General features: G+C 41.9%; 1 protein-coding gene across 4 annotated transcripts in view; it reads left to right on the top strand.

Annotated features, from left to right (window-relative positions):
• bnc2 (basonuclin zinc finger protein 2) overlaps window positions 1-25231 on the top strand; it is a 167963-nt gene extending 142732 nt beyond the window's left edge. For 3 of the 4 annotated variants that reach the window (XM_028591079.1, XM_028591086.1, XM_028591095.1), the window contains 2 exons: window positions 10263-12658; window positions 19604-25231. In XM_028591079.1, coding sequence (XP_028446880.1) covers window positions 10263-12658; window positions 19604-20423 — 3216 coding nt within the window. In that variant the 3' untranslated portion in view covers window positions 20424-25231. Of the gene's footprint in view, window positions 1-10262; window positions 12659-18404; window positions 18479-19603 lie in introns of all 4 variants that reach the window. The other variant, XM_028591104.1, reaches the window with a different exon arrangement.
• The last annotated feature ends 458 nt before the right edge of the window (window positions 25232-25689 follow it).

The following is a 25689-nucleotide window of genomic DNA, read 5'->3' as shown; positions in this document are numbered from 1 at the left end:
TCATGGAGTTGACATTTTTAAAGGAAGTTGCATGGAGAGTTACAGGGAGTTGACAGTCCTCTCGTCACGTTGCACTCCAGAATTCAGAAACCTGTGCAGTACACACACCTCTATGTTTCCAACAATAAAAGAAACAATGAAGCTGTTAAGCACTGTATGACCCTCCCAGGGTCCACTACAATGGGAATGACAGCTTTTATTCCTCTGCTTGGTTTGGAGTTCCTTGCTGGGAATTACAACGCACAACTCAATTTGAAGAAGGGATCAAATACAGATGTTTGATAAGGGACAAATATTCAAATCTTTAAAAAAAACAACAACATTATAAATCAAATGCAAAAACAAAAGCCTATATGTTAAAATTACTAAGTGGGTAGTATGTAATACTGTGAAAGAATATTTGTGGGCCGCAACAGGGAACGCAGAGTTTAGTGGACCGTGAGGAACAATGAAAATCTAAAAAGGAGAGGTCGAGTGAAATGGATTGAGTGTGTTGAGGACCAGATGTGCCGTAGATGGATCAAACATCTGCTGGCTCTGCAAAGCGTTAACGGTCTTGAATGACCCCCATCATCCAACCTTTCTCATCATGCGTCCTGGTAAACCTTTTGTTCTTCACTATCTGTCCCCTCATATAGAAGAGGTTGTTTTTTTAACCAACTATGCTTTTTTTTTTTTTTTTTTTTTTTTTTTTAAAGACTAGATTTAATTCTAGGCATTCAAAATGAGAGCTATTCATCTAAGTTATTATAGGGCATATGCTCACAAACCTGAACAGGGATATACAAAAAAAAAAAAAAAAGATTCAAATTTTACAGTGCAGATTTCTTTTTCTGTTATTGTTCTTGATTCTGTGTGTTTGATGGTCTACAGCTTTTCTAAGTGTATAAGTTACAGTACAAAGAGGCAGCACCAGATGGTAATGGTGTTTATTTTTGCAGTAAGTAATCACCATTCTGGAACTTATGACAGTAGACAGGCCCAGGGACCTGGAACCATGCCCCGAGAGACCCGAGCACCACTTCCTGTTGTACCCACATGATCACAGACACACACATACACTATCACACACACAAATGCATGCATGCACACATAAACATGAACATCCTCCGGGCCGCTGGCGATGTGAGCCCCTGGGCCACAGGGATAGATGCGTTCTGGCACATAAGTTGGGGTAGTGTAAATTACATTGCAGCCACACTGGCACCCTCCGCCTCCAAGATGAATGAGCCAACTTAAATGCCAGGCAACAATTCCAGTGAGGCAGTTTAAAAACAGGGATCCTGTTGTAATTTGGGACCATTTTACCCACTCAGTGCACTATTTCACTTTGACAAAACTACAATATTCTTAACACATACAGTACTGCTGCACACTAGCCCGGCCTTAGGTGTCACTTCCAATATTGTGATTAGTCCTGTTCACCATAAGATAACACAAAGAAAAATAGGAACCGTCTGAATCAAATTGTGAAGTGGTCCAGTAAGCTGATCCCTGTATTCTAAACAGTTACAAAGGATAGCTGGAACTATTTTGAAAGACCACTTCCACCCTTTACATAGTGAATTTCAGCTCCTACCGTCGGGACGCGGGTATAAAGTACCAGCCTGTAAAACTAAGCGAGAAACACAGAAACAGCTAGTGGCTATACATATATTAAATAAGTAGTAGTAATACAGGTCCGCTGCCTTATTTACTTTTATTATCTTATTTTTTTTCTTTCTTTGTGTCTGCGGAACTATTGATGTATTTTATTAGTAATGACCAATGATGTCTCCTTTGTCACGTTACATCCTACAGTCTGCTGCTGATAGTGAGTGAGTGTGTGTGTGCGTGTGTGTGTGTGTGTGTGTGTGTGTGTGTGTGTGTGTGTGTGTGTGTAAAAGGAGGCTGGCCCACTCAACACCCACTGTAAGCCAAATCTACCTTCAGGTATTAATAAAGTTACCTTGACCTTGAAACAATTAAAGCCCATAATCACAATTAAATTTTTAATTAAATAAATGTTTAATTATTGCCTTATTTTTTAATTATAAGTACTTACAACCAATAATTAATTAACTAATTTGGTAAGTTTGGTTGTTGTTATTTTGTACCTTAGACTTTATTCTTTCTGAGGTGTCAGAAATGTCAACACTTATTTTATACATGCCACTGCACAAAACTCACCTTACTTTTTTCAAAAACAGTTTTTCTTTTGGATTTTTCTGTCAAATAGTAATAGTAGGCACTCCTTCTTTATTAGACAGGTCAAAGTAACAACAAACAGAAGGCACAGCATGTAAAAGAGTAATACATTATGATTTAAAATCCAAGATGTGGAATTTGCATTGTAGGCTGCTGAGTCAAAAGCACCATCAGAACACACTACATAAAAACATTTGGAACACTTGTGCAGCAGTGACTGATATCCTCCTGTAACTTCTGAGAAAACATAACACATATTGAATGATTTACAATTACAGAGTCCTGAGCAACACATTGTTGCCAATTCAACGAACGGTATCATAGATTCCTAGTTAACATGACAGACACAGACTCCTTTGGGGCACCCAGACCCCCTAGTGGCCCTTCCTCTGTATGGGAGTCAGGCTGGCAGTGAAATACTGTCGGGGAGAGGAGGGGGGTGGAGGGAAGGTACCAGAGAGAGAAGCTTGAGTTAATGGTCTTGCATCTTCCTGGCAGCATGTCAATAATGGCTCTGATCACATTAAGTAAAGACTCCATTAGCTTATTCTCTTTCCTCCTATATGCTCCATAGCAAAAGCACAGTAGAAAACTGAAACGCTCCCCTAATGCAGTCCGTCTATGTGTTACAGACACCTCTATCTGTTCCCAGCCAGACCAAAACAAAATGACTTGGGAGGTACAATCCATTTTCCATTCACATCTATTTCCTTTTACACAGTGACTTGAAAGTGATGTGTGGATTATTTTGATTGTGTGGAAATCAATGGTACGTTTCCGGTACAGTAGTAAAGAGGTACACAATTTTGCAATTGGGGTTGCAACTATTAAAGACTTAATACACAGTAGTCAGAAACAATGTGTCACATTTGGTTTTATGAGCTGGTACCCTCATGTAAAATTTTCATTAGCAATAAATACACGGCTATGCTTTTATCAGGTTCAAAGTTTCACTTTTTTAAGGCACAGTTTCTTACCAAAGTCTGTGTACTGCTACCCATTACTAGCCTAGGGATATAATGTGATAAGGGGCGGGTATTACACAAAAGAGAAACATAAGACACAGTACAAACATGTAACTATGTGGCCAAGGAGCAAATTGTGAGCATATGTTAATGCACCTTTACTGCACCGTCCTCCTGCCAAAATAGTAATCAAGACAGAGGAGATGTGATAGAAGAGAGAAAGAAAAGCAGGTTGTCAGCAGCCCCCCGCCCCCTCCACACACACACACACACACACACACACACACACACACAAACACACACACACACACACACACACACACACAGGACAGACAAACCATTTCTCAGCCGCCTCACTGCTCTCCATTGGCCCTGGAGGGGGTACAGCGGCCCCCACATCTGTCTCCCAGGCCCACGACAGACCTAGCTGCTGCATCCAGATCCAGCAGATCACACGAATCATCCTCAATTAATGTGAACCATCAGGCGTTCCCTCGCTGTTTCTATCACTCCACCCCTCTTCTCTGAGGCATCCCCTCTAGCTCAGTTCTAGGTCCGCTGAGTTTTACACATTGACCACGGCTACGGTTCCTTAGCACAGTTGGGTGAGGCCAGCCAACGTTATTGTGTATGCTTTGTGAAACGAGACAGGGAATCAATACATCAGTCCAGACCCAGACGCTGCTCACATGTAAGTGCTGCGAGGCGGTTCTTCAGAGGTTCTGAACTCAGAGAACAGACAACTTTGCTCTGCAGCGAACCAGGGCCTGAAATGGCTTCCATGTGCTGCCCCATCTGCACCTCTGCTGGGCTGTGGCCAAAGGACTGTCCTTTTCACTTTTTAAGATGCCGAGGGACAGATTTAAAACAAAAAAAGGGTGGTGAGGGTGGAGTTCAGGGGGGGTTGGATGAATCAGAGGTTGGAAGACGTTTTTTTAAATGACGGGTTTGTTTTCAAAATCAGATAATGAAAAAAGACAAGTCGCTGGGAAAAGAAACGGAAACTGTTTACTAGAGGCCACCTGGAACCAGGGCTGTGCCAGAATGTGACTCACCCGTCTGTGGTAAAGTCCTCTATAATAACCCCCCGTGACTCCCCTCCCTATCCTCGCAGTCTGCAACTGCACTATAAATCTCACTCTAGTCGATTATTTTGCCCTTAGCAACAACTAACACAGTCATGAAATTTTAACTAAAGTCATGAGTTAAATCAGGTTGAGAGGGGAAAGCAGGGTATCTGGTGGCCTGTTGGTTGATCAGTGTGTCTGGCCTGGTAAAATAAAACCTGTGGCCTCTTCAAATTTACTCACACCAGAGCCCAGGAAGCTCTTCTTTCTGGCAATGATGGGTATTCTACAGTATTGACCAAGACAAAGCCTTTTGCATGGCTGAATGATAATATAGCTAGAACTGTTTTAACCAGGAATATGAGCTGGTGGTGAGGGTCCTGTCTGGACTTTACTGAATCACCTGTATTTCCATGTCGGCTGTATTTGAGCAGGATGGACTCGCCTTCATCAATGTTGAAATTAATGTATCAACAACTAAAGATTACAAATATTGTATTAGACATTTATTGTAGCTTGGAAATAAGTGGTCGTAAAATATGATACACTGCAACACGATTTTGATCATCTGATGATGCATTTCCCACCAAAGCGTGACTGCACATTGTCACTTATTAAAACCAGACCACATTCAGGGAGGCATCAAGGCTGTCTGATGACATACAAGACAACAGTATGCTATTCTTTGCACAATACTCTCCAGAGTATCCCTGAGGGACAGTGTGAGAAAGTTGACAAATTAAATTGTTTGGCTCCAAATTTGTTATTTTTTGCAATCTAATGTATTGGAAGACAGCTGTAAACCGCACAATACTTTAAGCTACCGTAGATTTCTGTTGCTTTTTTTCTGGATATATTTCAAAAAGGTAGAGTTCGCTAAGTGATGCCTGTCCCTGTAATAAGAAATCCCAAGGTGACATGATTGTGACTGATTTGTCCAAAGGGATACTGCTCTGTCTGTATATGATGATAAGATGACATGTTTTTATTGTTGCCTTGGTTATTATATATTAGTGTCATCTTGTATGTCAGCAGCCCATGCACATTAGATTTCATGCTATAATAAATATATAAGCCTCTATATAATGTCTGCAGTTTAGAACACATCAAACCTCTGAGGTGGATATACGAGATTACATCCAAAACTAACAAATTCTGTTGATGTGCAGAGCATAAATGAGGACTTTACTATGATCACAGAGTGCAAATTTCAACCTCTATGATTCTTACAAATGTCCTCCACCTCACACATCTGGACGTAGCTACTGATTTCCCTATGGTCCATCACAGGGGAAGAAGTAGAGCTGGTTGTTCACACATGACCTATGACCGGCCACTGGGGAGCCAATGGGGTAGCAGCTTGTGTCTCGGGAGCTGTTGCCCTCTGATGTGATGGCTCCAGGCAGTGGGCTTTGCATGAACCCATCCCCCATGGCACCGCTCGCCACTAGATCCTCTGCATTATTCATCCAGCCCGAGATGGGGTGGGGAGAGAAACGGAATATGGAAAAGGAAGCAGCGAGGTTCAAGACCTTCTCAGATCACAAGGAACTTCTGCTTAACCTCCCTTGAAGTGGCAAACACAAGGATAGGGCAGTTTTTTTAAGGAACTGGATCTGAAAGCAGGACTGTGGATCAATGGGGATTCCCCCGAGGCTTGGTGGAGATCACATTCACTGAAAGGTGATTGGGGAATCAATCTGGTTCCCATGGTTCACTTTGCCATTGTGAGAACTGATCCATCCTATTGCAAGTGATACTGTCTTACTCTTGAGTTTCCCTTATGTTAATATATTGTACATATGTTAACATGAAAATTTAAATATCAGAGACGTTATATGACAAGCTCTATGAGGGTAAGAGAGCTCCTATTTGATCTACTGTATACAGGCACAGGTCAATAAGATTTACGTATTTATAGCTAATATTTTCCCCTTTTCTTTTGCCTCATTTGCCACTGCTTTCCAAATAACAGTCATTGCGTATGATAGGTGATGATTAGTGAAAAGCATATACATGTTAAGCTGTTAATCCCTAATGCACACCATGCAACCTAACAACGCTGCACACCCCGGCTCTTAATAGAGCTCAGCACATAACCTACTAATTGCATAATTGCCTGATTTGTTTTAACTGACAGTGGTGCCCTGGCCCATGACAAGGCCATCATTTGCTCATCCTCATTGTCAGCAATTTGCAAGGTAGATACCCTACTACACACCCACCACACAACATCCAGCACCACAGTATTAGAGACAGCCATGAATTAAGAATGCCTCGTAACAGCAGAGAGATGAATAAATACAGCCGTTGCTGGATTAATTCTGAAAGACAGACGCAGGAAGATAAAATAAACTAACAGCAGCAGGCTGTCCACCAGATAAAGTGGGTACTCCATCGTCTCTCTGCTGTAATTATTGGCTAATAGTCATTAACCTGGCAAACAGAGGTTTAGTTGTACATGTATTGTTTAAAGGACTCTGGTATGCATAATGACAGACTAATATGTCATAGCACAGGGGGAGTTGGGGGAGGGGTGGATTAATGAGATTTTACTGGAGGGGGTGTACAAGGAGAGGTGGGGCACGCCTGGAAAATATAGGGGAAAGAGGGCCACATTAAGCTAATTGGAAGATGAGTGCCTACTTGTAAAAGTGCTTCTAATGGCATATTTGTTTCTCTCTCAGCATCACAAGGCTAATGCAGGGGAGTGGAGTTGTGAGACTTACTGTAGTAAGGACTACAGGGAGTTTGTCTGCAAAGGTGTGTCAACACATACTTTAGATACTCATTCTAAAACAATACATACATGTTGCTTTCTCATCTTTCATTGTTTATCTGCATTAAACATTTTTTGTCTGGAATTTGACTTTGCAACTATAAAGTGATATATTTCAAAATATAGTTGTTATAAATGAGGTAGGGCAGTGGCTTTTAAAAAACAGCAATGTATTGAATGGCTTCTTGCCATAAAAACTAGTAGTTGTTTCCACATGGACGGAAGCTTAATCAAGTTTGTCCCTCGCATCCTTTTTAAGGTAATTTTTGAATTTGTGTTGACTCTGTGTTCCAAGCCTGACTATGGCCCCAACGCTTGTCAACTGGCCTCCAAAACTCAATTGACCAATGAACGAAGAGTGCTTGGATAGGCTCCTCTTAGACAGGGTCCAGTGGATAGCAGAACTGCTGACCTGTTCTGACAGCTGGCTGGCCCTTCCTAACACTAATGGTTTGCAGTTTGGCCTGTGTCACTGTGTTTTGGCTTTTGTTTGACTTCATGATTGGGGAAGTGGAGGCACAGGGTAGGACTAGTAGAGGATGACATAAACGTTAGTGATTGAGACGGCCTGTGGGTTTGGAGAGGGACTTTGGTCAAGTGATCTTGTTGATGTGTATAAGCTTGCAAAGCTTTGTAGTTTTTTTAAATGAATACCATTAAAACCTCACTTATAGCTTAATACTAATCCCTAGCATTTATTAATGGAACTACCATTAAAATTACCCCCCTTTTGGTAGCTTGTGGTTCTCATGAATGTTATTTCAATCTCAATTAGACCAGCAAACAAAGTCGGGCAGTTAGGACATTGTTATTAAGATGTCTTAAACTGGCTTAAATTGAATTAAATGTGGCCTACAAGTGATCTCAAAAATGCAAATACTCTTTATTCCTATTTACTATTAAACAGCGACACTAATAAGTAGGGTAAACAATTACATTGCATTTAGATTATTTGTTGTAATTTAAATTAGAATATTAAAAGACTGCTCCACTTCTTAGGACTACAATTTCTTAAGAAATGTTCTGGTTGTCGAACTATTTAAAGATTCACTCTCTAATCTGCTTTCATTTTTTTTCAATTAAATCAAATGGAAGTACTAATGCCCAGATGGCCATGCAGTATGAAATAATAGTGCCCAGGCTAGAATTTAAAGTCATACCTCCAGGCAAAAAACTCCAGAGCGCACACAGAATGAAAGTGTAAAATGTTTTTAATGTATATTTAACAACAAATACCCCAGTGACTATTGATGTTTCGTCTCAGAAGAATCTATTCCTCCAGTATATCTGAGGGCATGATATGAAACCACTCACACTTTTATTTTCTCTGCTCTTCTTCCTCTGTGTCTCTCCCGTACTATCTCTCTTTTGCTGCCTCTCTTTAAACATGTATCTTCTGTTTTCTCTTTACAGGCCCTTTGTGCTTTGTGATGTTGGTTTTTACAGCTTTTTACTCACCAGAGTTGCCATTTATCTTTTATAGATGCCAGCAGCTAGGAGCACATATGAAATGTTACCATTTCACTGTGACTAATTGTCATCACTTGCGTTATTCCCTTGATGTCACTTGCGCCTAGTCCCCCAGGAACATGTGTGTCAAGTATTTACACTATGCCTCTCTGTCTCGCTTTCTTCTCTATTTCTATCTTGTTTTCGCAATCACCATTATCATACTATCATATAAACCAGCAGCAGTTACTGTAAGAGGATCATTTTGTTAAGAGTTCTGTCACCAGTGCTATAAAGCAGGAAGAGATGTGGGTTCATACAAGAGGACAAAAGCACTGGCTCAAACTAGGGCTGGGCGATATGGAGAAAATCAGATATCACAATATTCTTGACCAAATACCTCAATATTGATATTGCTGCGATATTCTAGGGTTGACAATTGGTGCTTTAACAAAATAACTTCACACTTAGATTTTAGATAAATAATCATCAGTAATGTGGACATAATGTCTATATGTAAGTCCCCACTTAAAAGGCAAATAAGAGAACAGCTAGAACAGTCTGGTAAATTCAGAAAAGTACATCACTTTACTGTAATGCAGCCTTTAAAACCAGTAAAAGACAACACTGTCATATCTCAATATTATGATATCCAAAATCTAAGACAATATCTAGTCTCATATCACGATATCAATATAATATTGATATATTGCCCAGCCCTAGCTCAAACATTAATTGATTCAAACTTAGTAGCTCTACAGCAACTAAATTCTCCAGATTTGCCCAGATAATTTTCCCAGAATCCCTTGCCATCTCTTAAATACACCAGCCAAGTGCTCTAATAAAGTGCTCTAACACCCGAGTCCCATCTGAATATTTCTGTTCTCTTAGGATGGAAACTTGCTTCTCACCATTCCCAAGTCTACAAAAATACAGGGGTTATTATAAATTACCTATTATTACTGTTTATTATTTTACATTTCTGACCCTTTTCAGGTAGACACTGTCAACTGAAAATGTATCATCAGTTGACAGTGTCCCAAACAACATGGATGTTTATTACAAAGTATTTCATTATTATTTAAGGTTGTGCTTCCTTTAAAGCTTATAAAACATATTGATATGATTAAAGGTCATGCATTCTTTAGACCTCACTAACATACAAGCATGATAAATATGTAGCCTGCCAAATTAAAAGAACATGCTCAATGCCACCATCAACAGAACCTTAAATAAACATGAGTGTTTCTCTTTAAATGTCCAAAAGTCATTCCCTGGTACAAAGTGTAGCAGTCCCATCCTCCCTCAAGCATTTCACTGCCTTAGAGATGACAACAATGTCTGCCAACCAAGGTGCGATTAGTGGCTTGCATTAATTATGCTATTATTTCTGCCATTTCTTCTCTTGCTCACACAATTTTGTAAATATCCCTCGGTACAGTTTGTGTACAGAGGGAGTCCCAGCAAGAGTTCACATCTTTTACAAAGCTGTTTTTGTCAGTCTCGCAGATTAACATCCCTACAATGTTGGAAGTCGCAGAGACCTGCTAATCAAGCAACCTCAGTCCTTTTGAATTGTTTTGCTTGCGATTTAATTAAACGCTTGCCTACTGTCATCACTGTGTGATTTCTAGAAAAAAATAAAAGATTTTTGACAAAGCTTTGCGTTCCAGGAGCCTCTGAATTGTATGAGCAGGAAAGCTCGCCCTTACAAACTAACCCCTTCTCCATCTCCTCCTTTGACCACAGTGATTATGCACAATCAATAATGGTTTGTATTTTTGTCTTCTCTATTGTCTCCTCTGGGGTATCTAGGATGCTGCAGGCAAGGTGCTGGACCGCTGGACCATCATGTCCCGGGAAGAGGAGATCATCACCCTGCAGCAGTTCCTGCGCTTTGGTGAGACCAAGTCCATTGTGGAGCTGATGGCTATTCAGGAGAAGGAAGGTCAGGCAGTTACAGTTCCCTCCTCCAAAACCGACTCCGGGATTAGGACATTCATTGAAAGCAACAACAGATCCCGCAGCCCAGGGCTCCTGACACATCTGGAAAACAGTAGCCCATCCAGCATTCATCATTTTGAGAATATCCCCAACAGCTTAGCCTTCCTCCTGCCTTTCCAATACATCAACCCAGTCTCTGCCCCTATGCTTGGCTTGCCCCCCAATGGCATGCCATTGGAGCAGTCTGCTCTCCGGCTCCGGGAGCCCAGCCTGCCAAACCAAGGTGAACAGGTGGACACCAGTGAGTCAGAAGTGTCCCTATCACCCTTCCGCACAGGCCAGAGTCCGAGCCGTGGAGCTCTGGGAGCCATGAACAACATTGAACCCAAGACAGAGCCCAACAACAGGGCATCACCCATCTCACCAACCCCTTCCACCCAGCAGGCTCAACAACAGCAGCAACAGCAAACATCGCTCCAACAGCAGCAGCAAGGCCAACAGCACTCCCAAAATCAATCTCAGCAATCCAACAGGTTGAGCGACCACCAGGCCCACCACCACCTTGTAAAGGACGAGCAGTCTAAAAGCATCACCCATGCTTCCTTTTCCTCCAAGATGCATCGTATGCGCCGCATGGGCTCCACCTCACGCAAGGGTCGTGTTTGCTGCAATTCTTGTGGCAAAACCTTTTATGACAAGGGCACACTTAAGATACATTATAATGCTGTACACTTGAAGATCAAACACCGTTGCACCATTGAGGGTTGCAATATGGTCTTCAGCTCACTACGCAGTCGCAACCGCCACAGTGCCAACCCGAATCCACGGTTGCACATGCCCATGCTGCGCAATAACCGCGACAAGGACCTCATCCGTTCAACCACTGGTACACCTGTCATCTCAAGCACCAAGAATGGTGGCTTCACACTCACCAGCCCTGGAAGGCCACCACTGGGCTTCACTACTCCACCGGTAGACCCTATGCTTCAGTCACCCCTGCAAAGCCCACTGGTTTTCCCGTCGCTGAAGTCAGTGCAGCCTGTCCAGCCAGTACCCCCTTTCTACCGCACACTACTGTCCCCTGCGGACCTTGTTAGTCCTCCTGTGTCACTGCCCACCAGCCCCATCCTGCCCACAACCACCAACAGTACCACCCTGATGGACCAACAACAGCATCTCCTGGCTGCTGCAGCAGTGGCTTCACATAACAATGTTCATATGTCAGAGATAGTCCCCATGTCCCACCGCTTACACACAACTAGTGCCAATCACGACCTCAACACTGGCAGCAGTGACCCCACGCCCAAAAAGAAGCCTCGTAAATCAAGCATGCCAGTGAAGATTGAGAAGGAAGTGATTGATGTGGCTGATGAATACGAGGACAAAGATGATGATGATGATGACATCCACCATAATCACCACCATCACTCATCCCTTCTTCACAACAATGTCAAAATGAATGGTAACTGTAACAGCAACAACAACTGTGGTAGTGGTACTGGGAACCACAGTGGTGGTAGTGGGCAGCAATCCCCTTCCCAGGATGAGATGAGCCCTGGCCTAGCTCTGAGAGGCATGATGAGACAGAGTGAAGATGAATGCAGGGAAGGGACTGGCAGCGACAGCAGGGGTGGGAATGATCTGCAAGGCTCTGGTGAGCTACGTTGTATGGGCAGCTTCACCTCTGAGGACCAGGATCATGAAAGAGACTTTGAGAACGAATCTGAAACCTCTGATTCCAAGATGTTCTACCGTGATGAGCTGATGGATGTGGAGGAACAGCAAAAGCAAAGCAGGGGTGGAAGGTGTCTGGACAAGGAACAGGATGATGAGGGTTGTGACGAAGCCCAGTTGAGAAAGGAAATGGAAGGCAAGGGTCATTCCTCACCCTCCCCTCATCAGCCCCCTATCAGGATCAAGGAAGAACTCAACGATCCTACTTACGACATGTTCTGCATGGGCCAGTATGGCCTCTATAACGGAGGCATGGCAGCGGCTGCTGCTGCTGCAAGCATGGCTGCTCTGCATGAGAGCTTCATCTCTTCGATGGGCTACGGTGCCAGCCCACCCAAATTCCCTTCTTCTCAATCACCAGAGGGAGACCCATGCTCAAGTCCTGACCCCAAGATCTGCTATGTGTGTAAGAAGAGTTTCAAGAGTTCCTATAGCATGAAGCTGCACTACAAGAATGTGCATCTCAAAGAGATGCATGTGTGCACTGTGGCTGGCTGCAACGCTGCCTTCCCTTCCCGGCGGAGCCGAGACAGGTCAGTGCTAGAACTTGGTAATGTAACCATTTTATTTTAATGTAACTGTGACAGTCACAGGTAGGTTCAATAGAAATGCTTAATTCAATATGTATAATCTATTATAATTTAAGTTAAGGCACTGCATAAATCCACGGAATATACTAGTTATTTTTTGTAAGGGTATAGTGTTTTTTTAAAAGCCATTTTAAAACATAGTTCATTAGATATTTTTGTGAGAGACCCTGCCTTTTCATTTCATGTTAAAAAAAATAAGATTTAGCCTGCAGTATTTCATTACTGTATGACATTTACCTGGATAGGCTATCACTTAACATCTGTTAGGTAATTTGACACAAAAAAAATTTATTCAGGGGCATCTGCTCCTTGTCAAGTCAGAATTCAGAAGACTAGGGTGTCAGGATCAGAAACACATACACACACATTCAAACAAGCACCAGTCCATACCCATCAACCCTGCAGCTGCAGTGTGTTGTTTACCTGCCCTCCCTGCCTCACCTTGTGACAGGGAGGTGAAGGCGCATATATTAACATAGACAGCGGTTTGTCAAACCACTGCATTTATTAGCGCATTAGGAGGTGAGGCTACCCGTACTCACCTGGGCTTGTTAGCACATATCAGTCCCACACACTCACTCCACAGAATATATATGCCGTAGCAGCAGTGGCAGCAGGTTGATGCCATAACACATGCTGCAGGTACATAACATGACAAGTGCCCTCGGCAAGCACAGACTCCCTAAAAGATTACAAACTTATTCCTTTTTGCATCATGCTAGCACTTTTAAATGTTAGGTTTGGCCAGCATCCAGACATGCTTAATGGGTAGAATTTCCCAATCCTTTACATAGCCAGTAATATCCCTTACAATTACAGTTAATAGAGGAATTAAATAAATATCAAAAACAGCTGTGTGTAAATTCATATTTTAGGTTTGGCGACATTGAAAATCACATTCCCTTGCCAGTCACGTAAACAACGAGCAGGGACATTGTGTAAAATGGCCCTTGAAACAAATTGTAAATTCTCTCTAAAATACACAGCACTTCAAGTGTAACAAATAACTCTCATGCTCACACTATCTTTTCATTAGAACTCAGCTTCTCTACATAACAGCCTTACTCATTCTGTGCTTTAAGGGGAATAGAAAATAGAAAATAAATAAAATCTTGTAACATCCGTGACAAGTTATACTTTTATTTAAGTAAGGGGCAAGTTGCAACACACTGCATGCTTCCAATTGGGAAACAAGTCTTCCTAGAGGGAGCTTTATATTTTTCCTCAGTGTTTTGTCCACCCACACACTGGCCCCCTCCAACCTCATCTCTTCCTCTACCACTGCTACCTCCCTCCACCCAAACTCTCTGCTCTTTTTTTTACCCTGAGTCTTTTATTACATTTTGTTGTTTCTGTGGCATCTGTTCCTACCACTGTTCATTACCAGCATGTAAATAGATCAGGTGATTCTGGGACTACTATCAGAATTGATGTGGGAGGGGAACAGGGGGAGAAGAACAAGGAGGAGAGACAAGGTAGCGTTGAAGTAAAGGTGAAACCCTGCTGCTCACCTGACACAGCTGTGCCGAGAGCAGCAAGATGACAGGAAGTGTTATTATAGCATGCATTGCCTCAGTGTGGTGTTCTGCCAACGGTGAGCACCCCTCTTTTGACAAGGCTTTAGGAATAGAGGATGCCTAAGGCACGACCGACCTGCTGTGTAACGTGCATGTGCACACACGCACAGATGCAAATACACATATGTACAAATGGATAACAGAAAACAATTTGCTCTCTCAATTACTTTCCTAATGCTATAAAACAGTTGTTGGATATAAACTATAACTGCCTTATCTGAACTTTTAAATAGCAAGATGAGATCTCCACAGTACATTTGTAGGGGAATTTAACATGAGAAAAGATTCCAATGGTAGATAGGTAGATATCAAAGCCAGGGGTGAGTGGAGTGCTTTAGACAGGCACAGAGCGTTCAAAGATCAGACCATAATGCACAAAGAAACGGCAACACCTCAACATGAACTTTTTCTATGCTTGCTCTCTTCCTGTGTCAGCCTGGATATCTGTGTGTGTGTGTGTGCGTGTGTGTGTGTGTGTGTGTGACTCCATGATGAAACACCAGCATGTAAATACCATTCAAACACATAAAGTGGCAGAACATATGCGAGAGAGATAACTTTATAGGATAAGGAACGATTATTGCTGTGAACATAAAGCATCTTTGAGCCAGGGGCTATACAGTATTGCTCTGGGTGGGTGAGACCTAGGCACACTATTGTTCACATTCTGTTGGGGATAAATTCCTGATAACATATGGGATATATTAATTAGCCGCTGGTTCAAACAAGGAACAAAACAACAGAAAGAAGGGCATTACTGTACATTGTACATAGCTTGAGGAACCCTGGGGCTCTCTGACTCTGTCCTTGGACAATCCTTTAATGACATAATGTATGTTTGAGTGTAATGGTGGCAATAAATGGGAATATAATGTAGCTCTTTTCATAAGAGCATAATGCTCTGATAAGATTAAACTGCATGAACAAAGATATTTGCACAAAATAATGTTTACAATGTTTATTACAAGTAAATTAGATAGGTCAAACTCCATTCTTTCCCATAATTAGATTTTTTGTGTTGGCAAAAGTGATTTATTAGCAGCTCTGCCTGGTGGTTGTATAAAGGAAAGGAATACTTAACACAAAGTAATTGTCATAAAAAAAAAGAAGAAAAAAAGATCCATTAGAAGAATAGGCACACTGAATTCCAATAAGAGGAAGGTAAACCAGTGGTTATTTGTTGTTGTTTTTGCAGCTGAATAATATATGCTAAAGCAGTATTATAATATGCAGCCCTGCCTGGCTTCCTGTTCTCAAAACCTCCAAAACACAGCTGTTGACATCCAGCAACAGGAATGTCCAAGTACCTCCGCATATCTGATTAGTCCATTGACCGAGTGAAAATCCAAAGGCACGTAAACACACCATCAGACACCAGCATCAAAAGCTCCCGTATCAAAGAGAAGAAGAAAAAATAGAAGAGGTCATTTGATCTACCAAGAACAACAACCAAGAGCCAATGACATTGTCAGAGTAGGACACATTGTAAATGTGCTGCCACGGAAAAAAAAAGTACCACTAGTGTTTGTTCACTTTGGATCCCTGCCCTATTTAGAAGACTGGGATTAAACACACATACACAAACATTAGTAAACGCAAACTGTACATACACACACGCAATAATGCAGGAAAGGATAATTTAATATGCCCTCAAGCAAGCATGTAATGTGTGTGTCTTTCAGCGTAAAACAGAGACCAACATAAGTGCGTGTGTGTATGTGTGGTTTTACGGTGGGGTGTTTTCTCCCAGCCTCTTGGCCGCCTGCTGCACGGAGGTAAATGATTGCATATTTATTGTGGGGAGCAAGCAGCGTCGGCAGAAGTGTTGAAGAAGCTGCATGATTAACTGCTGGAAAGACGCGCGTACCACTAATCATCACAATTATTGGCTTCGTTAATCATCATTTTTAAACCGTTGACGAGACTTGTCTTACTGCTTCTCTTTTTTAACCGTCAATCCAACATTTTAACTTGCGCCTGTGTCGCTACAGCAAGCAAGTGTCCTCCCTCTTCCACATTCCCATGGTGCAGCAGCGCGCAGCCCGTGGTCCCTGCATGGGCCACTGCAAACGGAGAGTGAAGGTTAATTATGTTGGAGAGTCTCTTTCCTCCCCTCTCCTTCCTCTCTCTGTCTCCCTCCCGTTCCCTCGGTCCCCTCACGGCATGTGGGCCCGGCTCCGCTGCTTCACAATTAGCTCTCTGTTTGTCTCTTATAAACAAAGGGCACGCTGCTCATAGAGAGAATATGTTAGCAAAAGCCACTCATTCCAGATCAAAATATCTGCTGATTAAAATATGGAAAAAATATCACGTCACTATAATTTATCATTGAGTTTCCTTGTGATGTATTTTGAAGAGAATAAGAGGATTTTTATTTTATTCTTTAATTAATAACATATAGACGCCCATGCAAGCACGCGGTTATCAATTTAATTATAGTACATGGAAAAGTTTTCCGTGTGATATTTAATGCATTTTTAATGTCTATGCAGTAATTTATTTGAGGCTGTTGATCAGACTGAAACAATGCAAAGCAGATATACTGTAGCAGTGACAGAGAATGATAAATGTTACTAAAACTCTTGTCCTCCCACTTACACCCAAAACCTCATAACACACCCCAAATGACAGGAAAGACAAAGAACCAGTAGTGTCAGTTTAATACCACTCAGCCTTCCATCTCATTTACACATTATGAGTCATTTAGACAACATACACACACACACACACACACACACACACACACACACACACACACACAAAAACAAGGGCAAGGGCCATCAGATGAACCTAAAGATGATTAACGCCGGTTGGGACAGCCACACACTCGCTCTACCTCCTCTGCACAGTCAAAAATGGGCTCTCTGGAGGCATCCCCCATCTTTTGGGCAGAGATGAGAGTGTCAAATTGGTTTGCTTGCCACATTACTGTCAAACAGGGAGGTAGAGATGGAGTGGGGGGGGGGCTGGCTAAGGAGTTGGGTTTGGGGGAGGAAAGATAGAGTGTACTGAAGTGGAGTGATGGAGGTGAAGGGGAGTGGGAAATGGGGCAGAAAGTCTAAATCTGATAAATGAAGGGATAAGTGCATTATGCCCACTGTGTGTGGATTCAGCTGACTTATTTTGATTATTTAGGGCAAGGAGGCATTGCCGACACAGGAGTTAAATAATGTTAAGGCAAAATGATCATAAACTGGGCTCTTTTTCTCTTCTGTATCTCTTGAGATTAAATCATTTCCAAATGGTTAAAAATGATATATCATAAATTGACTTTTTCCTTCCATTTTTTTATTTATTTTCCTATATCTGTACAATAGATTAGCAAATTGAAGTAAATGTGAATCATTTTTATTTAGATATTGTTGTAATATTCTAACATGTGGTGTGTATTTCTGAGTATTTAAGGCTACTGTAGCTATAGCGCAGACTACTTACTGCATGATATTTAGCATGTTTGACTTTAATATCTGAAACTGAGATAGCCATGGTTAACTTAGAGCTTATTAGCAGTGAGAAGGTGATGTTATAGAGATGGAGACATGTTGCAAAGGACCTGCCTACCTGAGCATCATCAACAGCATCCTGAGCTTCAGGTTTAACTGAGCAAATCTGTGGCCCCTCTTCCTGTCAAAGCCTGTTTGGTAGCCCCATAGAAATAATGCCCCTTTCTTCATATACTGATCACGGCATTTCTGAGACGGTTTTAAAACACTCGGACCCCTCACAGCCAAGCGTTGAACCATGTGTTTGACTAGACAGGGATACTGTACAGCACCACAGACATTGAGTCATGACACCCATGTTTTAGCCATAAGCTAACACCATATGGGTGCAACTGTACTATCAAAGGATAAAAAAGAAGAAAGGTCTTTTTGATCGAAGTCCCGCTTTATGGAAGTAGTATATTTTCCGTTTTTCACACATACACAGACACAAACACACACACACACACAAACAGAAAAAAACAAGTGCAAACATGCAGTGACAGCCACAGCCGATTGATTTGCCACGCTCTCTCTCCTCAATGCTGACGATGCTTGAGTGGACAGGCTCCTGGTTGCCTGGTTTACAGAAAAGGGTCCCTCAAATGAATGTATTTCTACCTCTTGCAGGACAATGTCGGATAGGGAAGTAAATAATTAAAGGAAAGGGACCCTTTTTGACTGCATCAACCCTGCCACTGCTGGTAAGCTCTACTATCCATTGTGACTCCATTTTTACCCGTCCTGCTAAGGATGACCGTTTTCTTTTCTTCTTTTTTGTTTTGTTTCACACACATGCCCTCCCTGCATGGAAACCCCTCACATTAAAGGCACAGAGTGTTTGCATATTATTTTGTTCTTATTTGATGTAAGTGCTGACCTGATATGAGAGGAATGGGCCTTGTGTATGTCATCTCTGACGCCGGTCATTAGTTGCTTAAGTTTCCTTTCTGTGTTATGCAGTTTTATTGTGACGTGTGTGCAGTGGGACCCCTTTGTTTTAGTCTGACTTGACAACTGTGAAATTGGAGTGAAAAAGCATTGAGTTAGATTGTTTTAAGCCCATTTCACTTTGCATCCTGTAGCATGGCTTTGTGCGCTAACTGAAATCCTCACTAATGGTATCTTGGCTTAAGCATGGCACTTGTTACTTAGTTTTATTCATCAGCTGTAGCACACTGTGCGATACAGTTTGCCTGGTGTTTGGGAAAAAATGCCCATCTTAATTAAATCCAGGGCTACATAAAGACATGTTCATTGAGGTGCTCGATTAAGCCACCTTCAATAGGGAACGAATGCGATAATGCTGTCAGGGCCTAGTGCTAATATGCTATCCAGTTCCCCTCGATTATCACATTACCACAGCTCGAATCAATTGATAAACTCCCATTCAATATGGTGGAGTATTTAATTGAGTCAGAGTCTATTGGATTTGAGGGCTGTGCAGTGCAGACATGCTGACAGCGGTAAACACTAGCAGGATGCTCTCTCTCTCTCTCTCTCTCTCTCTCTCTCTCTCTCTCTCTCTTTGTGCAATCTTAGAAGACTTCTGAGGAGAGCTACAGGATGATTTTCTATTTCTATGTGACTGTCTATGTGTCTCGACTGATAGTAACAATAATTATATATTTACATATGTAGTGGTTCTTAGGTATTGAATGTTTGTAGCCTGGTGCCATTTCACAAAAGTTGACAATATGTAAAATACATCTTTGTATGTACAAATACATGTATTTTAACACTGTGGCTATTTTTGTTTTTGAGAGGAAATCTACATTACTCATAAACTGGCAGCCTTCTGATTTACAACTATGACTGTCTCCCCACAGGCACAGCTCCAACATCAACCTGCACCGCAAACTGCTGACCAAAGAGCTGGACGACATTGTCCTGGACCCCCAACTCCCGCCACTGCCCAAGGACCTGCGAGCCGAGTTACTGGCAAAGATCTACGCCGGGCACCACATGGGCTTGGACCGATATGCCGGGATGGGCATCGGAGGCGCCAGCCTCCGGCCCACTGGCATGAACCACAATGCCCATTCCCCCATGAGCAGTGAGTATCCCCACCACCCTCTCAACCATAACCTTAAAAACCACCACACCAACGGCTTCTCCCGGGCCCAGCCAGACGACTACATGGTGTTGGACCTGAGCACCACATCCAGTGTACAATCCAGCAGCAGCGTCCACTCCTCACATGAGTCAGACGAGGGCAGCGATGAAGGCATCCTATTGGATGATCTGGAGGAGGAGGGAGAAGAGGATGAGGAGGAGGGCAACAGCGAGGGGGAGGACTGCTCCCAGCATGCCGAGGGGCGGGCTGAAAGAAGGCATCGGGATAAAACTGGAGAACTAAGAGGAGAAGGACCTGGTGAGGGTTTGGAACCTTCCTCCTCACCATTCCTCTTTTCGCCCACCGGGGGCAGTAATGGTGGCAACAGTGGGATCCTCTGCAACATCTGCCATAAAATGTACAGCAACAAAGGAACCCTGCGTGTGCACTACAAGACTGTGCACCTGCGCGAGATGCACAAGTGCAAAATCCCCAGTTGCAACATGGTGTTCAGCTCTGTGCGCAGCCGTAATCGACACTCTCAGAACCCCAACCTCCATAAAAACATGCCCTTCTCTACAATAATAGACTAAATAATGCCTTGCTATTCGACCCTGCTGTCAGTCGGCCCGCTCCTCCCTTCATTCCTCATCCTTATTCCTCCTCAAATGAGCTTTTAATCCTGGCCGAGGGCCATCAAATACAAGCTAAATGCCTGTATGCCTCCTGCCCGTCCTCTGTAAGTCATTGCAAGACATTTCTATAACCCTCTATAAAATTCATCGACTCTAAATACAGTTTATTATTGTGACCTTTGACTTTTCCTTCTTTGGAAGAACAGGATGACGCTCTTGCGCATGGAGTTTGCTTTATAACAATTTTTTTTTTTTGCATAAGCCCCCTCCATCTTTCCCGCTTTGTTTTTGTCCGTCTCCAAAGAATCTATTCAAACTCTTATTTGTGACTTTGCCTGCAGAAATGATAGTATTGAGAAAAAAAAAAGAAAATCTTCTTGTTGTATTTGTGTAATGATAGCTTTTAAATCAACCCCTTACAAAAGCATGACAGCTTAATTTGTAAATAATGTTCCAAGAGGCTTTTGGTGTAAAAGAGTTGTGTTGATGGTTGTTTGCTTCTTTTTTCTCTCTCGTTATGGTTTTATGTTACAGTCCAGTACAATACTTCCAGCTATAGGCAAGAAAGAGGTAGCATCTTACTAGCTTGACTCATTTATGTTAGCTTCAAAGACACGTTTTAAACTAAGTCCTAGGGAAAAAAAAGAATATCATGTGACTTGTTTTATCTACTTGTTAGATATTCAGAGGTTGCCGGCATGCTTTTTTAGGCTCCTACACTGATATCATTCTCTGTATTTCTATTGTTTTTTTTTTGTTTTTTTGTCTGTTATGTTTATGAGCTTTAGCATACCAGTTCAGTTTTTGCACTTTGCATCTATACAAGGGGATGTGTAATATTATTATGAGGACTTTTGCAATGGTGAGTTTAAATGTTGTACGGGGTCATTGATGGCTACAGTGCCAAGGTAAATGATAATACCTTCAACATACTGTACTTGTGCCAGTTTCTTTTTGCACGTGCTCAGTTTCAAACAGTTTCACAGCAGAAAATGTCTCACCGCCCTGAACAAAACCTGAGATCTTCCCCATCGCTAAACAACGTATTCAGAAAGGGTCTCCAAAGTGTCTTGCCTCACAACGAAACCAAGTGTGACTGAATATAAACTGCTGTTTCACAAACACAAAGGAGTTAAATATTGATAAAGTCTCTCCTCTTTCTTTGTTTGTTTAATTTGTGTATCGTTACCAGGTCGGATCACGATAATTACTTCAGAGGTTCAGTGGGGTCATCTGTGTAAAGCATGACATTATTGTGACATTGTCAAACAAAGTTATCAAGAACTCGTGTTTTGTTCTTACAAAAGGCATCTTAATGAAATATAACTGTCCCAATAGATTGGAGAAAAAAAAGAGAGAAAAAAGATGGAAATAGTCATTCAACTGTGACCAAAACTAAACTAAATTGTTTGCTTAAGAAGAGCTCCTTTAGTGTGGCAGTATCATGCCCCATTGGATTAATATGATGCACTTGAGTCTTAAATCTTTTGCTGTGATATTTTCGGTATCGGTTTCCATTGCTGAGTGTCAGCTACAAATGTACTCTATGAAAGATGTTGCCATTTTCCTGGCTGTTGTTTGCAGCCATTTTTAACATGTCCATGACTGTCTTACGGTACAAATATTTCCATTAACTGGGCAAAGTAGCCAAGGGAAGGGGTATTTATTGGTGGGTGATATATCTTCATGGAGATGTGTTTGTCCAGTATAAGAATATTTTTTGTAAAAAGACAAAAAATAGAGATTGTTCCTCAGTTTGACTTGTTTATCAATGTATTAGCAATGCCATGTGTTACAATACAAGGAGATCTTCTCTTACTTGACTGGTGCTACACAGAGGGAAAAATATGTGTTACGTGGTGTGCTGTACAGTATTCACAACACCTTACATCCATAACAGTGTTGAGTTCCATTTGTTTCATACTTAAGCCATTTTGCAATATAGACATGACCTATTCTAGTGAAATATTTCATGTCTTTTTTTTTTAAGACTCCACCTATATGACACATGCAGTTTTCAGTCTTCTCTTCTCAGAGATAAAGAGAGCGAGACAGAGAGCTGAGGCTGATGGAAAGGTTGCGGAGGTGGAAGGCTGACTAGGGAGGAAAGGATGACAGCAGCGATCATTAAAAATGTGCTGCTTCTCCGTTACCTGGAGGCGTCCCTGCCATTCCAGCTTCTTCTGTCTAATAACTCACTTGTCACTTCGTTACACTGCCAGACTCCAAGGTTGCTGACAAGACTATGACACTGACAGAAAGAGAAAAGAAAGGACAGAGACTGTGTGCTCCGAACAATTCAATTTGACCCATTCAATTTGAATTCAATTAATCTATTCATTTTCTGTGTGTGCTTATTCTGATTCAGGGTCGCTGATAATTCAATTCAGCTCTTTACTCTCATTCTGTTTTTCTCTTTGTCTGTCAGAGCGCAGTCATTTAACAACCGCCTTACCCATTTCTTCAACCCGCCACTCACTTACCACCTCCACACCCCACAGCGCAAGTCCTACAGGGACACACACTAATAGTGTATGCTTAAGTTCACCGGACGGCCATGGCATAGGAAAAAGGGATGGGTAATTGCCTGTTTATCCCAAGTGAAGGGAAAATTGAGTACAGGAACCCCTGCCTTCTCCCAGGAGTGGGTTTCACTGAGGCGCTTGCTGCCTCATTCACTCATTCAATCCCCCCAGCACTCGCTCTGGCAGAAATAAAAAAGTGCTACTGCAGGAACCCTGCTGACAGCTGTCTCTCTAACACACAACCATGCAAACACACAAACACACACACACACACAGACACACACACACACACACACAGGAAAAAAAACTCTCCATCTAGCATTAACATCATAGCTGCTGCCACTACATAGAAAGCTAATATTCTGTTATGGAGGATGGTGTGAGCTAGCACTGAGTCAGGCATGGAAAGCTCAAAGCAGCTATAAGTAGTTGTATTTCATTAACATTTATTTTCATTTTCTAATACTTTTCCATTTACATTTATCCTAAAGAGGTTAAAAATATATTAAAAAGGCCAGCAAGTTCACAGATTGATTTGAACTCTGAACTGAAATTAAGAAAGCTATGCCCTTCTTCATCTGAGAAAACACGTTCTCTCAGTGTTTTTTAGACTCCACCACACTCTTCATGCCCTGTTCCTTGCTGTCCATTTCTCAAGCAGCTGCTGTGCGTGACCTCTATCTGTGTACATACCAGGAAGAAAACTGAATATCATAGAAGAGACTTTCTTACAACACAATTCTCCCACCTCCTACGGGCTGCTTCTGAGTCCTGCATGATGCTGGTCATGCCAGCTCAGAGGCTTGAAACAGAGCTGAGAAAACATGCAAAGTCCGGCATAGCCAAGGAGACAGACGTCATAAGAGAGAAAGAGAGAGAGAGAGAGAGAGAGAGAGAGAGAGAGAGAGAGAGAGAGAAGGGAGAGATGGTGGAAAGGGATTGGGCTTAGAAAGTGGTCTGGCTGGAGCCTTGCGGCAGTCACTTAACAAGGCAGGGGAGAAAGAGAGGAACACAGGGAGAGGAGAGAGCAAGAGAGCAGCAGGGCCAGGACTCCCCAGGAGTCTTCGCCAGCTTCTTCTAGATTGCCTGCTCGAGAGCGATCGAGTCAGCCCTCACATTTCCACCCCTCTCCCCTACACTCTTCTCTCCTCTGAGAAATGACCACCAATTTCCCCCTTCTCCTCTGAGAGAACCCCCAATCCAATCTTTGTCTTTCTTACTTCTCCAACCACAAGGACCCAGGTGCATCCTGCTACCTAGTGACCGGGCTGTGGATCTGCGGGAAGAAGTCACTTAGAGCGCCCAATTGGCCCGGACCAATGAAGTGAATCTTTAATATTTGATTAGACGAGCGTCAGGCATCAGTTATTCTGTAATTCTACATAGCACACAGAGGGGAGTGGCAAACGGCTAAAGCGGCTGACCTGTTATTCACTGTCCGTTTTGTTCAGGTCACAGCGTGAGCACAATAGGTGTAAGGGGAGAGAATGAGAGGTGACACTGCATGCAAACTGTCCAGTTATTAGTCATGTAACAAAGTGGGATTAAAGTGTTTGATAGGACATTGTAAGAAATAGGCAGATGGAAGAAAAATACACACATTTTTGTATAGATGCTTCAGTCTCAAGTTATATTCTTTAAAAAAAAAAAAAAAACTACCCTCATTATACCCTCATTAATTTGAACTGGAACCTGTGAAATGTCGAGAATTAATTCATATAATGTTTTCCATTGTGCCAATTATATTTTATAGTCTTAAAGTGTAAATAAGCTTGAAGACCTGGTGAATTTTAGATTTTTTTTTTCCACACTGTTTTTGTGTATCCAATGCATTTATGTCTTTAAAAGCCCATGTTATGGCACTGGCACTCGACAGCGTTGCATGGCTACATCGTCGCACTGCAAAGAACGAACAGAGCAGAGGAGCTTGCGTCACTTTGGTGTCAAAATGGTTATTTGAAAGCCTCATGAATACTGTATGTTACCTAAACAGGTGTTTCCCATTTGCAGACAGGAGGAAGAAATGGTCCTCTTTCTAAAAGACTCGTTTCTTTCCTTTCTTTCTTTTTTTTTTTTGCCTTTCTTGTATTTGTTTTTGTATCATAACTGTCTATGGTTTTTGCATAAAATGCATAAGGGTTTTGGGATGTAAATGGAATTTTATTCATATTTTGTCCAAATACCTCTTGTAATTTGTATCAGAATTCTTGTACAATTTTTATATTAAAGATTTATCAGTCACTGGCATTTTGTCATAGCAGTTTTATTCAAATTCTGTTATTTAATGAAAGTAAAGTAGCTTGAAAAGACGCCCTTCTCTATACAATAAGGTAGAATGAAATTGCAGATCCCCGAAACTATGTGTCAATCAAGCCATTTTAACAAGACCCTGTGATTTCAGCAGGTTTTTACTGGGCTCTTAATTGCTCTATGATAAAAATCACTAGGGAAAAGGCTATCTTGACCAATTAGTGGACGATAAGATTAATAGAGTTATTAAAAGACGTACTGGCATGAGGAGAAGGTGCTGCTGGTCCTAGCAAATTAGTAAGATGTCACTGAAGGAGGGAAACAAAGGACATACAGCAGCTGTGTCTGATTATATGCTCAAATTAAATTAAATGCCCTTGTGAAGGAACTATGTTTTGGGAAAATTTTATTCTGAATGTACTTAAAACTGGCATCATTTTTTAGTATAA

The sequence above is a fragment of the Perca flavescens genome, chromosome 2, assembly GCF_004354835.1.
Source record: "Perca flavescens isolate YP-PL-M2 chromosome 2, PFLA_1.0, whole genome shotgun sequence".
NCBI classification, from domain to species: Eukaryota; Metazoa; Chordata; class Actinopteri; order Perciformes; family Percidae; genus Perca; species Perca flavescens.
The sequence above is the reverse complement of the archived record's forward strand: the minus strand, read 5'-3'. Positions and strand labels throughout refer to the sequence as shown.